This window comes from Hoplias malabaricus, chromosome 4, assembly GCF_029633855.1.
Source record: "Hoplias malabaricus isolate fHopMal1 chromosome 4, fHopMal1.hap1, whole genome shotgun sequence".
NCBI lineage: Eukaryota > Metazoa > Chordata > Actinopteri > Characiformes > Erythrinidae > Hoplias > Hoplias malabaricus.
This window is the reverse complement of record NC_089803.1, coordinates 34,709,743-34,727,185: the sequence shown is the minus strand read 5'-3', so window position 1 is coordinate 34,727,185 and position 17,443 is coordinate 34,709,743. Positions and strand designations below refer to the sequence as shown.

At 36.8% G+C, this 17,443-nt stretch overlaps 1 protein-coding gene across 16 annotated transcripts in view; it reads left to right on the top strand.

The window, feature by feature from the left end:
• LOC136694835 (neuronal cell adhesion molecule-like) overlaps nucleotides 1-17,443 on the top strand; it is a 98,375-nt gene extending 80,932 nt beyond the window's left edge. For 7 of the 16 annotated variants that reach the window (XM_066668668.1, XM_066668665.1, XM_066668673.1 and 4 more), the window contains 14 exons: nucleotides 446-547; nucleotides 1,117-1,314; nucleotides 1,535-1,605; nucleotides 1,899-2,124; nucleotides 2,290-2,405; nucleotides 3,692-3,908; nucleotides 5,056-5,178; nucleotides 5,541-5,717; nucleotides 7,687-7,752; nucleotides 8,382-8,504; nucleotides 9,328-9,483; nucleotides 10,343-10,474; nucleotides 10,914-10,992; nucleotides 15,149-17,443. In XM_066668668.1, coding sequence (XP_066524765.1) covers nucleotides 446-547; nucleotides 1,117-1,314; nucleotides 1,535-1,605; nucleotides 1,899-2,124; nucleotides 2,290-2,405; nucleotides 3,692-3,908; nucleotides 5,056-5,178; nucleotides 5,541-5,717; nucleotides 7,687-7,752; nucleotides 8,382-8,504; nucleotides 9,328-9,483; nucleotides 10,343-10,474; nucleotides 10,914-10,992; nucleotides 15,149-15,383 — 2,021 coding nt within the window. In that variant the 3' untranslated portion in view covers nucleotides 15,384-17,443. The remainder of the gene's footprint in view (nucleotides 1-445; nucleotides 548-1,116; nucleotides 1,315-1,534; nucleotides 1,606-1,898; nucleotides 2,125-2,289; nucleotides 2,406-3,691; nucleotides 3,909-5,055; nucleotides 5,179-5,540; nucleotides 5,718-7,686; nucleotides 7,753-8,381; nucleotides 8,505-9,327; nucleotides 9,484-10,342; nucleotides 10,475-10,913; nucleotides 10,993-15,148) is intronic. The other 9 variants (XM_066668681.1, XM_066668679.1, XM_066668682.1 and 6 more) reach the window with 3 other exon arrangements.

Below are 17,443 nucleotides of genomic sequence, written 5' to 3'. Positions count from 1 at the left end.
AACCAACACAAACATGATAGCGCTTGGCATTAATTTATACACTGCATAATATAAATTAAAATGAATGGTATAGTTTGCTGGAATTATAAATATGATTTTCTATTTATATTAGTAAGGTCACTTCACTTCACTCAGTGGGGTTCTTCTAAAGTGATGCATACCCATTAACACCATTTGTGTGGAAGTGGATTACCCCTATATCTGTGTGGGCAAGAAGTGTTCCTGCCAGTGCTATGAAATGTGAATCCCATTTGTAAAGATTTCACATGTTTTACTTTATGCATGACTCATCTGCATGTCATCTTTATTTTTTAACAATTCCAGAGCAAGAACATCATGTTTTTAATTTTTTTTCATCCACTTTGGTCAAGTTTATTAATACAGCTCTTAAGAAACTGTTAACCTCTATGTCTGTTTTATTCCTGTGTTCTTTGTCCATCTGTAGAACAACCAGATGCTCCTACTGATCTGGAGCTGACTGATCATGGAGCACGAAGCGTCCAGCTCACCTGGACACCAGGGGATGAACATAACAGCCCAATTAAAAGTATGCTTGTGTTTTGACTTTTTTTTTTTAAATCATGCAATTATGCAAGTAACTAAAACCTACTGACCAAAACTAGAACAAAACTGCACAAATATGCCCTTCACCTTTTTAATAAAATGATTTCTCTGTTGTATTGTCTTGATTTGTTTGAATTGTATAGATCATAACAACTTTTAAAAAATAGTCCATCTTTACTTTGTTTGTTTTTGACCATATTGCACAAAATGTATATATCCTTTAGCATTTTGTATTACATTCTTGAATCTATGTTAATGATCAGTCCTAAACTATTACAGTGCATTCATCAATGAAGACAGCTTGGTCCTTCACTTATTTCGCTGTTGAAAACACTTTAGCACACTGGGTTGAACTTAGAAGTAAGAAATGTTAAGAATAGCAACCATTTCAAGTTCTGTAGTTAACTCACTTTTTAGATCTATGTATTTGAGTTCTGAGCTATAGTGGTGTATGTAAACAAGTTTTGTTCCTCAAACTACATGAAACGTGATTATCTGGAACTTAAGTAATTGGTTAAAATCTGTAATATCAACAATTTTCTCTTTTTGTAGAATTCCTCATTCAGTATGAAGATGCGTTACATGACAGAGGAACATGGCATAACCTGACAGAGGTACCTGGCACTAAGACCACAGCCCACCTCAAGCTGTCCCCATATGTTCACTACAGTTTCAGAGTCATGGCTCTTAATGACGTTGGCTACAGCCTGCCCAGTCAACCCTCACACCAGTATAAAACCAACCCCGCAGGTACTGCATGTTCTGGTAGTCTTGGACTGTAATATGCTGGTATTATTAAATATAAATGCATCAACATGGTTTTACTTCCAATAATTTCTTGCTTATATTATCAGAGTTTTGTTCACAAAACAAACATTTACATTTCTTTCTCTCTCTCTCTCTCTCTCTCTCTCTCTCTCTCTCTATCTATCTATCTATCTATCTATCTATCTATCTATCTCACACACAGCTCCTGATGAGAATCCTAGTGAAGTCAATGGCACGGGCACAGAACATAACAATTTGGTGATATCATGGAAGGTATTTGATAATTAATGTGCTGGTCACAAAAACTAAAATGTGTATCAAAAATATAATTTTTTATTATTTTAGATAATAATAGCAGATTTTGCCTTACATTTATTCTAAACTCAACCTTAATCTCAACAAATACCCCATAATTCTCCAAGTTAATCTAACTCTATCCAAACACAGTGAGACCAAATACTTGTGTTTATAATGGTGCATTTTCTGGAGCTTTAGATCTTTTAAATATAATGGGGGCTTTTCTGTTGTTTGGGTACTGAATATTAATTCTGTATCTTCTTTCTAAGCCACTGACAAGTCTTCAGTCGAATGCTCCTGGCCTTCAGTACAAAGTCATGTGGAGGCAAAAGGATGTGGACAAAGACTGGACCTCTGTGACAGTGGCCAATGTCTCTAAGTTTGTGGTAGCTGGGACACCAACCTTTGTGCCATACGAGATCAAAGTTCAGGCTCTGAACAAATACGGCCATGGACCAAAACCAGCAGTCGTCGTTGGCTACTCAGGAGAGGACTGTTAGTACCCTGACTAAATTGCTCTGCATTAGATAGATGTTTGTGCACTATGAGCAACAACTAACTTATTAGTGTGCATTTCTAACATTGCTGATAGCAGTTTCAAGAAATATACCTTCTGGTATGTTGATTATCTAAGCAGTATATTTTTCCCTCATATTGCAGTGCCAGTGGCAGCTCCAGAGAAAGTGCGGGTTGTGGTGCAGAACAGCACTCTGGCAGAAGTGTACTGGGAGCCAGTTCCCCCAAACACATTACGAGGAAAGCTGAAAGGTTACAAGGTATGTCTTTCCATTGATCCCCAAACAAAAAATAAGTTGCATACATCATTTGCATCTAAATGACATACTTAATTACATAACCAATAACCTTCATAAATATGCATTAATGAATATGTAAATATATATGGTTTGAAGCTATAAATGCAAACATTTGATTGACTTGTTAGGAAGTAATGCATCACAAAGATATAGAAATTAACTAAAATCAGTAAATTGGGTTCTATTTTAAATAACTTTTAATTATACAGAATATACATCTAAGGTATATATGTGCTTAGAGATACTGTTTATACAACTGCATGCTCACAATACATTGAAGCATTATTACATCCCTCACACACATATATTTTTTTGATATCTGGTATTTAGGATCAGTTGCCATGGAAGATGTTCTTCTAGTTTCAGATTCTTACTTACTGTACAATTCTGTCCCTTACAGAAACATAGCCTAGCTTTGACATGCATTAAAAGAGCAGCTCTAGTCCCAGTGCACCTCTGAGAGCTCCTCACACAGTCTCTTTAAAAACTGCACCATTTGCACTGTGACAATAGTAACTCTGAGAAAGACCTCCTTACCCCTGCAGTAAGGCAGTTTTATCAGTGCTGTTGCAGATGTCTTACTAGAATGAAATCAATCTAAGAGTCTCTCTAACCACAGATTTGGATACAATGGGATCATATGTTTTTTTTTATCACAATTCCTATCCCATTTACAGTGTTCAGGGTGAATCTGCACACAGCTATGTGGCCTTATGGAACTATATGACCCAGAGAATTTATAGCCTTGTTTTATTACACTGCACATCACATTATTTAGAATTGTTATTTTTACTGTAACTTTTGAAAAAAAAAAGAAAAATGTCTAGCTTTTTTGTTTCATCATGAAACAGCTATTCACCAATCTGAACTGAACAAGAGCCAAATGTTGTTTTAGCACCAATTTTGGGGGGATGATATCATTCCCAGCGTTGTTTATTTTTATATCTATTTTTCAGTTTTACAGGATTTCAAAGACAAATGGCGGGAGAAAATCTTTGCTCATATTTAAACTGTAACTCTATAACTTATTTGGTATGTACCATGAAACTAACACAAGTTTAATGTAACTAGATTAAGGATGAAGTGCTGTCCATGATGTGTTCCTGCTTTTGAGCCTCACAAATTACTCAGAGAAAATGAATGAATGAGTCCTGAGAATTACATTTTGTTTTGTAAAATGTAAAGATTGCCAGCATGAAGTGATTTAAGAGGTATTATTTTTATCATTTTCTATTTCTTTGTCTCAGGTGTATTACTGGAAAGAAAGAAACCTGCACAAGCACAATGGCCATGGTCACTCTCACCCCATGGAGCAGCAGACGTTGAACTTCACTGGGAACAGAAGCCATGGCAAGCTGCCCGGCCTGCACCCCTACAGCCTCTACATGGTCAACATCAGGGTGTATAATGGACGAGGAGAGGGACCCCCCAGCAACAATCACCAGTTTGAGACACCTGAAGGAGGTTAGCACTGGAGATATGTTAAGTTTTAAGCATGTTACATTAATGAGTGGGAACATTTGATGATAATGTGAACACAAATTAATGATTTAAAACAAAATTTCAGAGTCTTTGTGTTCTCCTTGGGTGGATGAAAGTCTAGAATATGTTAATGGGTTTAATTAAAACCCTCAAGTACTTTCTTTACTCCTGTTACTTAAGGATAACCAATTTGCATTGTTTTCTATTTAATTGCTGAAAAATAAGCCTTGGGATGGGATTTTAAGGTATTAAGCTTTTACAAGAGCCTGAAATTGTGGCAGTAAAGAGATTATGGGTGCATTACACTGATTCAAGTTTAATTATGTTTCTGTAGGAAATGGTCCTCTTCATCATTAAATCTAATTTTTCAGTGATTTTCACTGAATATTTTGAAATGATTTAAAAATACACACTATACATGAAAGTGACTGAATTAGAAACAACAACAACAACAAAAACACCAAGCTTATTTTCATTGATAATCTGTGTATACAACAATTATATTAAATCATTAAAGTGCACTGTGTACACAGATACAACCACACTGAACAGAACAAACTAGAATTATGTATGATTAAGTGTGTACTGTTAAAGTTTGTTCTGTTTAGTGTGGCTTTATCTGTGTATTGCAGTGCAATTTAAACTCCACTGATAATGCTTCACTTTTACTCCTGAAGTAATTTGCAGTGTTTCTGTAGCAGGAAATATTACTACAAGCATATATATATATATATATATATATATATATATATATATATATATATATATATATATATATACTTGCATACACTGAGGTGTGTATATGACATAATATTACATGAATTATATCAATATATATATTGTACTAGCAAAATGGTATGAGATTATGTGCCAGTAGCTATTAACATAAGATGTAATCACTGTATTTCTACTCTGAAGTGCATAATGCGTGTGATAAGTACAGCAATACAGCACAAAGAAACAGTGCACTGTAAACATGTAACTATATAATCTTAGTGTGCACTGTTTAGACAACAGGCAGTCAGTAGTCTCACTGCTATTAAAGGGCAATCATTGTATAATCTTAAACTATTTTCTTTGAACTAAATCATTTGTTTCTATTTATTAATTTTTAAATATATTTTTTTAGTTCCAGGTCGACCAGCATATCTCAAAGTCACTGAGAGCAATCTTGACTCTCTGACTCTGGAGTGGGGTCCACCACATGAGAAGAATGGCCGTCTCACTGGATACACCCTCCAATATCAGTCAGGTGAGTAAACATGTAACTCACCCAGATTCTGGCCCAGTTGTGGAACTTTAGAGAATAGGTATGAGTATTAAACTGAGGCACGGATAAATATATTTAATACAATTTTGGACAAGATTTAACTACATTGGTAACATTCTCCTCCAATCTAAAACTCTGTTATGTGGTGAATGTAGTGTTTTTTGTATGTGCTGTTTGTATGTGTATTTACATGTATATGAGTGTTGTATTGCTGTGAATCAGGGAAAATATATATATTTTTCTTCAGACAACACACACATTATATATGACAAACGGTTACTTTTGTAATTTTGATCCCACCTTCCATTCCTCCTCCTCCAACCAATCCCATTCCAACTTTCTAGTCAATAACACCAATGAGTTCAGCCAATTGGAAGAGGTGTCCGTGCCAGCCAATGAGACAAGCATCACTCTGCACAACCTCAAGTACAGCACACGCTACAAGTTTTATTTCAGTGCCAAAACACACAGAGGATCAGGCCCCAGGATTACTGAGGAGTTTGCCACCATAATGGACGCAGGTAAGCTGCTTGTATTTTATACTGAGGATTTTAATCCATTATATTTGCAGCTCAGGATTTAAATGTAACATCATAATTACTATCAATCAAAAGGGAAAAATGCACACTACTTCAGTTAAGTCTGAGAAAGGATTAGTAATGTAAAAACAATGCTGTCTGCTATCCCTTTTCTTTATATTAGTAATTGTTCTTTGTACAAACCCAATTTCAGGAAAGATTTGGACACTGTGCAAATTGTAAATTAAAATTTGGAAAGTGTATTTAATTGAAAATTGTACAAAGACTGTATTTCATATGTTGAAACCAACAAACTTTATTGGTTTTTGGAAAGAGATATGCACATTTTAAATTGAATGCCAATAATATGTTTCAAAACATTTTTAATGCAATAAACAAACATATTTATTTATTTAATAAAACTAGTGTCTACAAAGTCATTCTAGACCAAACTCCTCAGACTCCTAAAGAAAGAACTTTTTTTTTGTTCCCCAGCATCATGCAACATAGTGACAGATATTGTTGAAGATAGTTTTCTTTGCCATGTCAAAAAAAAATTCAGAAAATTTTTCCAGACCTCTCAGAGGGCAAAACAAACTGAAAAACTTAATGTGAACACACCTTGATTCACCTTGACCACAGCCCAGAAAAAGATGACCTGTTTTATTTCCTTGCGATGATGTTGTCGAATCTGAAATCTGATAAGGGTTTATTTTTTTCCTATTTTCAAATTGAAAATCTCATGGCCAAAATATAAGCGGACCAAGATGCCACATCTGGAATGATGCCACTCTTGTCATCAATGTCACTCATGCCTACAGCTGCCACTGAATAAAATATTTTATCTAAGTGTAAATGTCTGTAATTCTCCTATTTTGCTCAGATCTCTCAACAGGTCAAAGTGACTGTTTGTTTACACCAATGAGATTTTATTTACTGCCTGGATATGTCATATTAATTTTGCATGTTTAATCAAAGACAAACAAATGCATGATTGAGGAATGAAGTCATGTCTACTCACTCTTTCCAAAGGCAACCTTCCACTGTTTACTCACTTGATAAGTTTCACCCTCTGTCAGTCAGATCTGGTTGTGTGTGTGTCATGAGGCTGATAGTGAAGGCTAGCACTTGCTTCTACTCAAAGGGTGAGATGTTAGTAGTGTATTTTATCCCTCCCCACACACACTTGCAGCCCACACACTTGTACTTCCGTATGATGATATCTGTATGAGTTAGCAGAAGCACAAATTGGCTAAAGCATTGCTAATGTTGATGTGGAGAAAGGGCCACTTTCATTCTTCCCAGTGAGATGACAGCCAAGTGTGACTCTGTACAGGTGGTGATTCCCAGATTTACTCTCTTTTAAATTTTATTTCCACTTCTGTGGTCTTTTTTGTGATATAGAGGGGTTGTGTGACCAGGATTATCTTGCAATCATTCTTTCAAGCACACATAGTACTTGCATGTTGCCCACATACTGCAAGTTATATTTTGTTACTGATCTCAAACAGCATAATAAGGCATAGTTTTCGGGGCTACAGTATTCCTACGTCCAGTAAGTAAAATATTACCTTGTGAAGACTAAATAAGTCATTGTTTTGTCTGCATTGTTGCATGTCCTGAACATGCTGTGCCTCACCATGCATCCTATTTTTTCATTTTTTAAATGGAAAACTTTCCTTTTTCCTTTCTGACTTGATCCCCTTTATTGCTATGCTATACATATTAATCTTGCCAGCTTACTGTGCAAATGGTACCTGACCTGTCAACTTTTACCTGACCAACTTGTGCTTTGATTGTGATTTGGTTGTACTGTGTGTCTTGTGTCTTCTGAGCATATGTGTGTGTATCTCTCTCTCTCTCTCTCTCTCTCTCTCTCTCTCTCTCTCTCTCTCTCTCTCTGTGTGTATCTGTGTGTGTGTGTGTGTTTGTGTGTATGTGTTTTTTCTTATGTCTTTTGATATTTTTCTAGGGCTTCCAGCTTCCCCCCATCCACTCTCCCCAACCTCACAGTATCTACACCCCCCTCATCACAAGGGTACATGTGATTTAGAAGCTGATCTAGCCCCTAACACTTCTAACCTTCACGTTTGATTGAACATTTGAAGCTTGGTGTTTATGCCTCGGGGCGTCTAACATTAATCTTAGAACCAAAGTCTCTCGCAAATGTTTATTATCAAAATTCAGGAACGTTCATATTGTAAAGTTCCTCTGGCCAGATTTTGACTTAGTCTTGTTTATGACATTCCTTCTAAATACAAAAATAATGAGTGGCCACATTAACGTGCAATGAGGAATGGGAATGGAATCCTAGTGTTTGGCCATGACCTAATTTTATTCCCACACCTTTTTAAGTTGTTATCACCCAGCAGACTCCCATTCCCATGCCTTAGTAAGGTGTAGTCATTATTTTTATAAGAAACAAATGTCACCAGCAGGGTGACATTCGCTTGTGTAAATTCTATTTAAAAGCATTGTCCTCAGTACAAGTCATTGTTAATCACCTAGATTTCTGTGATTAAAAAAAATGTAGATCCATATCAAACCAAGTGTATTCTTCCAGTAATAGTCATAATAGTAACAGTCATATCAGTCATAGTCATTTTAAGATCCCTCCACGTGTATGAGCATCTGGCCTCACTCTTTTCTTCTTTTTTGTTTGCTTAGAACAACCAGTGTCTCCAGTGTTTGGCAACGTTAGCTCGTCTGTGGGCGAGGATGGAGCACTAATCACTTGGGTGTACTGGGGGCCAGAAAAGCACATTTATGTTGAATATATTGTTGAAAACAGTAAGACATGTTTTTATTGTTGTCTTGAAGAATGGAGAGATAGGTTGATTAATCAACCTCAATCAAGGGATGATTACAAAATAAAGGAATTTTAAGAAATGCACTAGTAATACATTTTACAGTTTATTCACTCATTTTCAATCATTTAGTGTCAGTGGTGTTAGAGTTTGGACCAAAATTATAAATGTTATGTCCAAGGAGCCAAATCATAGATTTGAAATAAATTACATGAAACAATGAACTGTCAAGCCATTAAGGCAAATACTTTAAAAATCCATATCATTATATTTAATGAGATATTAAAATTTTTTTATAGTCCTTTAACTTTAGCTTTTAACAGTTGCCATTCCTTTGACTAAATTTGTATTTATATTTATATATGTATACATATTATTTTTTGCTTTTATAGTATACAGAACCCATTAATGTTAGAATGAGTTCTGGGATGTATTGCCTTGATAGCTGGTGATCATTTATTCTACCTATTTTCTTTAAAATCATTTAACTTCTACATATTACACTGTGTCACAACAGCTTAATAATTTAACTTCCTATGGGAAGAATTCATGCCATATTAATACACAAATCACTGATGTTCATACCCCATTGAGTCCATTTGAATTTAATACCTTTATGCCACATACTCTTAATATAGATTTATTTAGTAGAATTAATTATTCTAATAAGATAGATAGATTGATTAATGTTGATGGTGAGTTGTTGTAGCGGTCTAATTTAGCACTGCATGAAGTGTGTAGAATATATTCTTTGAAACACTAGACAGTGTGGATGTGATTTGTTCCTCTCACTGGAACTCCCTCAGGTGATGAAGACTGGCAAAAAGAGATGGTTAATGGATCACAGTTCCATGTACTTAAAAGTTTAAAGGAAGGGCTGGCATACAAAGTGCGTGTGGTGGCTAAAGGCCACACCGACCATACAGTCCACCGTTCTGAGGAATTACTGGTAACAGTACCAGGTGAGGCCCCACTCGGCCTTGAGCCCATGGCTACATGGGTAATTTATTGCTTTGCAGATCCGCATGGATGTTTTCATCCCACCTCCCATTCATGATTCACGTGAAGTGTCTCCAAGTGTTCTTTGGCATTTTCAGACCATTGGGTCAAAATATTCAAACTCCTTCATCCTTATGTGTTGTAAATGTGCTACATGATTGGTGCCTGGACTAAAATGTATATATTTTCGCTGTCCAATTAAAAACATGTATCTCCATTTTTATGGATTTTTAGTTTACCTCATCATTTCAACATTTCAATTTCATGATGCATGGACCAATAGATATGCTCCAAAACAAATTGGAATAAATACATTTTACATTCACTTCCACTGAAAGTTAAGAAGGTTATTATTCTGCATTATACTTTTTTTGGGAGATACATTTTTTAATTGGACAGCGACAATATATCTGAAGTTCTTTATGATAATATGGTAAATCTTGAAGACCTTCCATCACTTTGGAGTTGTCTGTCCTTGAAGCCTCCCTTGTTTGAAATGTCTGATTTGTATTTTTTGTGTGTGTGTGTGTGTGTGTGTAACATTACGCATGTTGCACTTGAATTAGCATAAATGAAAAGTGTACCTATGAATGCATGGATTTCATCATCATTGCTCCACAATGTTAACTGAATGGATTGCAGTTACCTTAATAAACCTCCTGTGCTTTTTCCTTTCATCCAATGAGAATGTTTCCCTTCCTCACTCCACGTCCATTTGTGAACTTTAGTGGATTTGCAAATGTCAGCTGAAGATGCATATGTTGCTAGGGCTGTGTGTCGTTTTTTTATGTAACTGACCCTCCTTACTCTCCCCTCCCTCAGCTATGGCCAGTAGACAGGTGGATATCGCGACCCAGGGCTGGTTCATCGGTCTCATGTGTGCTATCGCTCTCCTTATTCTGGTCCTCCTCATTGTCTGCTTCATCAAGAGAAACAAAGGGGGCAAATACCCAGGTGAGGGAATTGCGGGAGAATATTTCACATGGCAGGTTTTTCCACACGACACATGACAGTGATAATGTTTGGTAGACACAGTGTGGAACTCTAACAAAACTCCACCAGAATATTGTCCATTTTGTCTCATATTCATATACTTTGTATAAACACCTGAAGACCATAGACCTGAAGATATTGTGTGTAAAAACATTGAAGTGGTCATAAAATGATGATACTTTTTTGCAAAAATTTGATCTCTTCTTCAATTAATAATTAAATGAATAATGATGAAAGCAGTTGTTTTTGATGTTAGAACATTTAACATTGTTCTAATGCTCTTCATTACCTGTGCTAATCAACTTCTTATTAGGCCATAAGAGATTAAAACCGGTGTTAACCCACCCTGGTCTCCCCCCCCCCCCCCCCCCCCCCACTCACATTCTGCTTGTTTCGCCAGTGAAAGAGAAGGAAGATGCACATGCAGATCCTGAAATTCAGCCCATGAAGGATGATGATATAACATTTGGAGAGTACAGGTGAGAGAACCATCAGCAGGCCTCTGGGAAACCCTCCCTATACCTTCACCCCAACACACACACAGCCCTCTGGAGAAAGTCTTTTTCCCTGCATCATGAACTATCACCCCTGCTTCAGCTGTACAGGACACAGGACTGTGACTGACAGGAAACGCTTCATCTCTGGAGACAAAGCACAACTCGTCCCTGGTTTATTAATCTGGGCAGGTTGGCCATATTCTTCTATGCCATATGTGTGTTATTGGTTGATTTTCCACCAACTGTATGATGGTGCAAGGCATCCATAATACTCAGAATTCAGGACATTAGTTCAGATACAGTTTTTGGTTTGGTTTAAATGTAATCATAGAAATTGAAGCATATTTACTCTGTTCCTACTCTCTTGCTCTGAATTTATGGAGTTTCATCAGTTACAGTTGTTTTGGACAGATTTTACATGCTTTATTTACTTATTTGATTTATCTCAAATTTCAAATTAGTTAACTGAATAATTATGCAACTTATGCATAATACATAAAGTGGAGCACAAATGTCTTAGGATATATTGAACATATTGAATTTTTGATTTAAAGGGATGAGAAACTGAATTTTCTAGAATTTAGATAAATGTACAACAAAAAAAGTTATGAAATGTGAAATGAACAGGAAAAATTAGCACTGACCATTGTTTCTGGACATGTTCCTACACAGTTCATCAATATTAATCGATCAATGATTAATAATGCAAAAAAAAAAAAAAAAATCTAACAAAAAAAAAAGATATTTTTTCTCTTGTGCTCTTAAACTTTTTAACCCCACTTACCATTTTTTATGTAAGTAGACAATGTTTATTTGTCTATTGTTATGGAATATTCACACAATTTGAAGGGCAGCTGATATTTTTTTAGTTTTGTAGGAAATTAAAATCTGAAAATATAGCACTGTTAGGTTTTGGTTTGACAGCAGAACTATAACATTTAGACAGAGCACAGAGAAAATTCTCTTACAGCTACTGAAAGCAATTTTCTTGTCATGTTTGCTATTGTAATCAGTTTCTTCCGGGTGTTTAGCTGCTTTGGGGATTGCACGCACATGAGTGATAAAAAATCAAGCACTTTACTTTGTATAGTATTTTTGACTATTCTTTTGTACTTTATTTTAGCATTATAATTACATGGTCTTTGTTTTATACCTGATATTGTTTTTGTATATAACTTTTTTTTCTTTCCTTTTATGTTTGATTTGTAATGAATATAAATGGCTATCTAACATGATGTACTATGCATGGCTGTATATAAAATGTCATTTGCTATAGTTATATGTTTTGAGTGGGTGATGTAACGTTTACAGAATGACATAAAGTGTATAGCACAACAGAAGGCCATAGTTTCCTGGTAAGGAAAGGAATTAACTTTTCCATATGAACCCATTGTATTAGTTTGCTGAACTGCTGAGTATTTTATGATCTTGTAAAAGCTTCTTATGAGACTGCAATGAGTACTGTGATGAAAACAGAAGAACATGCAACTGTAACATAAGAATTGAATATAGCAGAATGGATATGACCTATAGAAATATTGTATGCTTGTAAAATATATATATATATTTTTTGATCTTTTAATCCATGTATAGATTTCCACTTCAACCTGGCTTCATGTACTGAGGCGCACTTTTATCTTCTTTTTTCATGTTTAGAGTTTCCTTCATCTTTAGCCCTCTAACGCAAATGACTAACAATTTCAGAAGTTGTCTGGTCCTCTATACTTTCCCATATTCTCTGTCTGTTATGAGTCCTATGGGAGTTTTGATGGCACTGATTCCTTGCTCTGCCGTGGTGAAGACAGGCCTCCAAAGTGAAAAGATTTACTGACAGTTCAGAGCTATGAAAGTTTCTGCCTTTGTCTTGTTACAGTGGCTCATGGTAGTTATGAAGCTGAGTTAAGTTTGAGTAAGTCATGTCCCAGACAGAGCTCCGGCATGATTCAGTCTTTTTTGACCACTGTTCATTCTCTCTGTGATCTGTTGGGTGGATGTAGGTGTGGAGGAAGGTAAGGAGGACACTGCAAGTCTTGCATGTGGAAAGCTTACTGAGATTAGAGCAGCCAGTGGGAGAGAAATAAAAAAGGCCTCCGCCTCATTTCAGGATTATACCTTACCCATAATCCAAAGCCATGAAGCTAAATGCTATCATACACACGACCAGTCTTTACAGAACAGACTCTCTACTTAGCAGCCATTTTCGCAACACCTCTGTGCTGCCTTTTCTACACATACCAGACCAGGGTTCTGTCTCTTTAAAAGGGGAGAGACCTCTTAGAGCCACAGTAACAAATTTGACATATACACTTACAAATATAGATGCTTAAACTTGCTCTGCTTACTGTGCATGCACATAGCTGTACAGCAGGGGAGGCCATGTTCAGGTGTTCTGAGCTCAGTCCCCTCATATTGTTCTGACTGTTCAAAGCTTCTTGCAGTGAGTTCAGAGGGAGTGGGAACAAAATCTCGCATACAGATATGTTACTTTATTTTTATGTACAGCTTATTTGTTTGTTCTGTATCAAAATTTAGTAATGAACAGAGCACAAGAAATGCTATAAAAATGACATTGGAAAAGTTATCTTTCTCTGTTAAATTTCAAACACTAAGGGTTGCTTTTCCAGACAGGGATTAAGCCTAGTCCTGGACTACACAGGATTTTGAATTGTGATTTTTCCATTGAAAGCCAGGACTAGGCTTAGTCTCTTTCTGGGAAACCACCAATAAATGTTTCTTTTTTTCATCCATTGTAAAGTCATCATTGCACAGTGCAGGGTTGCTACTGAAATCTGCAGTGTTTATGATAGCATTAAACATGGCACATGTTTCAAATGACGTGTACGTACAGTGCATTACACAACAAATCATCACATGCTTATTTGAATCCAGCTGAATTAATTTCACATTTTCTGTTGGGCTGTTATGTATCTGCTTACATGAACACATCATTTTCTTATGATGTATGGGTTGTGAATGTGTACCATGGCTGTGCACAGTCAGTGCTCATGTTTGGGGCCATAAGCCTTATTCACTGAGATTAAAATGACTGGAGCATTCAGTAATTAACAGCATTACTATGACAGTTTTCACTAATGGCCTTGTTAATTGCTTATATTCAGTGAGAATAAAACTACTGACGTAGTTCTAAATGAAATAAATGAAGCCTGTTGTGTAGCTACAGTCAGTTATAGAAGTGTTAATGCAGTCATTTTCATCAAGATAGCAACCTCGTAGAGTAAAGTTAATAATCATTTTAGTTTATGTTAATTACTGAGGGCTTGAGTAATTTAATCCTTTGTGTGTTTCTTTATCTCACAACGTCATGTCCTTGATTCATGTCCTGGCTTTTGAATACTGACATTTTGAGAAAGACGTACTTGTGCTTGCTATTCATTAAGACGTTCAGTTTTGCTTTGATTTGTACCCCATAAACCAAGAAGAGTGTATAGTTCAAATTTTGCATATTCAAATATGAAGTCAATAAGAAAATAAATCATGGCCAAAAGTTTGTGGACACCCATGGGTTAAAGTTCTTCTAAAATGTATAAGATTAATAAAGGGCTTATCCCCCCTCATTCTGTAGTAAGAGCCTGTACTGCTCTAGGAAGGCCTTATATTACATGTTGGGTGAATTTGATGGCATTCAGCTGTAAAAACTTCAGCGAGGTCAGGTATTGATGCTGGGAGATTATTTTTGGATCAATCACTTCATTCCAGGGGATGGAATTCCACTGCTACACAGTCCGATGCTTGGGGGATTGATATCCCTCTAGTCCATATGCAGCTTCTTCAGATGTTTTCATTCCGTTGGCCAGTGTCTCCCTGTGGGGATCACTCATGCTGTTCATACAGTTAAAGTAACTGAATTCATTAATAATAATGGGTGTCTGCAAACTTTTAGACATATAATTTCTATTGGAATATATACAACAACATATGTTTAAGACAAGGTTTATTTGATAATAACAGAAGTGTGACCTATGACACTACATGTATCATATTTTTGTTTATATTCTATCAGGCATGGTGTTCATATCAATGTTCCATTTTTGTTCTCATGAGCAGCCAAAGCTGATGTGTTTGTGTGCAACATGTTTCATCATTCCCCCTGTAACACCTGCATGTTATTTTCTCCTAGTGACAATGAGGACCATAAACCATTAAAAGGGAGCCGCACCCCGTCCAGTGGCACCGTAAAGCGAGACGAAAGTGACGACAGTTTAGTTGACTACGGGGAAGGCGGAGATGGACAGTTCAACGAAGATGGCTCTTTTATCGGGCAGTATAGTGGCAAGACAGAGAGGGACACTGTGCAGGGACACGAGAGCTCAGAGGCCCCCTCTCCCATTAATGCCATGAACTCTTTTGTGTAAGAGCAGGGTCACTAGGCTATGAGGCGAGGGGACTTATTGAGTTTGCAGGTGTGCAGCATGGTTAGGCCTTCAAGCAGCTGCCTCTTACAGGACGACCAATCAAATGAAGGAGAGGTTAAAGGACAAAAGGGTTCAAAATGTCTATAGAGAGAAAGCAGAGCGGTGTAACTCGCATGGAATGTACTTAAACTGGCATGCTGGTACGGACTGAGGGTACGTGGAAGTGAAAGATTGTTGCACAAACTAAGAAACTTTCTGAGCTAACATCAGGTGACCTTTCCGTTACTTCTAAACTCCAGCATGGCAGCGCTGCATGCATAATGTGCTACATTTATACAACATAATGTCACACCTAAGACCCCCATTTACACTTGGTCATTTCTTGTGTTTTTATTAGTGTAAGGGTTCGATCCAGAGAGGGATTGTCCACACAGACATGAAGCTGACTGCACAGATCATTTAGACTGGTCATAATGCTTTCTTGCCAAATGTTATATGAGTGTAGATGGATCTGTCTGTGCAGACCACAATCCCCACCCAAAACAACCAAAAAATAGCACCCCTCCCAATACAAACAGCGCCCTACACAACACAACAACAACCCTGCCAACACACCTACAAACTGACCTTCAGAGTACAGCACAGTGCATCTGATACATGGCTGAAAAATTAATCATGGAGCTCATTAGCGTATTGTGCAGCATCAAGAATTTGTTTTTCAGTCCATCGAACCAGAAACACATGACTGCCAAGTGTAAATATAAGTGTCTAAAAACTGTCAGTATTCAGGTCATATACTAACGATATGAAATGACTGGGTGTAAACGGCGTATCAGAAACCCAGGCTATAAGACAGAAGTAACTCGTATTTAGGCTTTATGGTGCTCCTCTGGAATTCTGGCTATGCCTTCTTTATGTTTTGAGTATTATATGAAACCTGTAAATGCAATGCACCAGTAGTGAAAGATCTTTGCTTAAATGTAAACATACTGTTATAATTACAATTATGTCTTTTTCGCAAGACAGAAAATGTATGTAAAAAGCTGTAGAAAGGAAGACTCTATCCTGTATAATGAACGGAATGTGTGTTGACCTGATCTAACGGGCGGTAGTGTAGATCAGATATTTAAGTACGCTCGAACAAACTCTGTAGTTGCCATTGTGCTCCCAACCCTGCCCTGCCTTTATTCGGCTTCTATACATTTTATTTCTTTTTTCTTGGTCAAACCCAAAGCGTATTCATGCTACATCTGCACCTGCTGAGTCGCACCAACATGCATGAGCCTCATTAGCTGTCCACTGTCACCATCTTGACCTGCATGTGAACTCATGTGGTTCCCATGGCAACCAAAAACCATAGCAACTCCCCCTTTGATACCTGTATTCCTGGAGCGTTTTACGTTCATTCACCCGTTTTAGAACAGCGGCTGTGTTTGACCATCATGGCGGGCGCTGGGTGGCCTTTACTACATTGTGCCTTTTTTTCTGAGAAGTGCAGTTCCAGCTCCATTTACAGCAGCTATTGTAGTTCACAGGCAATTGCGTGTAGAGAAAGCGCAAGAAGGTGTGTATATGAACTGGAAATGATATTCATGAGGTTATTAAAAAAGGAGACATGGCATTCTAAGAGATAATGTGTTTTTTTTTTTTTTTGAGCAACAGAATGGACACTGCAAGCTTTGCTCTTTGCCTCATTCAGTTTCAGTACATTGGTTTATCATTTAGTGCACTGGTAGTGTGACTGTGTGTATGTAAGTGAGCGAGAGAATGGTTGCTGGAATTGTGTGTGTGTGTGTGTGTGTGTGTGTTGTGCACTAAATACTTTGCAAATATGTGTGTAAAATGACGTGTTTGTATTACTTTGTATATTTCCATTTGTCCAATGTTCATCGATTGTTAAGACCCTTGCCAGTGAATGGATGGATTTTCATGAATTTTGTGTTTTCAGATAACTTGCATCAAGTTTTAATTTCAAATGTATGTTTTTAATGTAGATATATCATTGAAATTGTAAATAATGCAATGACCTGTTTGGCTTAAATGAAATCAGGTGGGAGTCA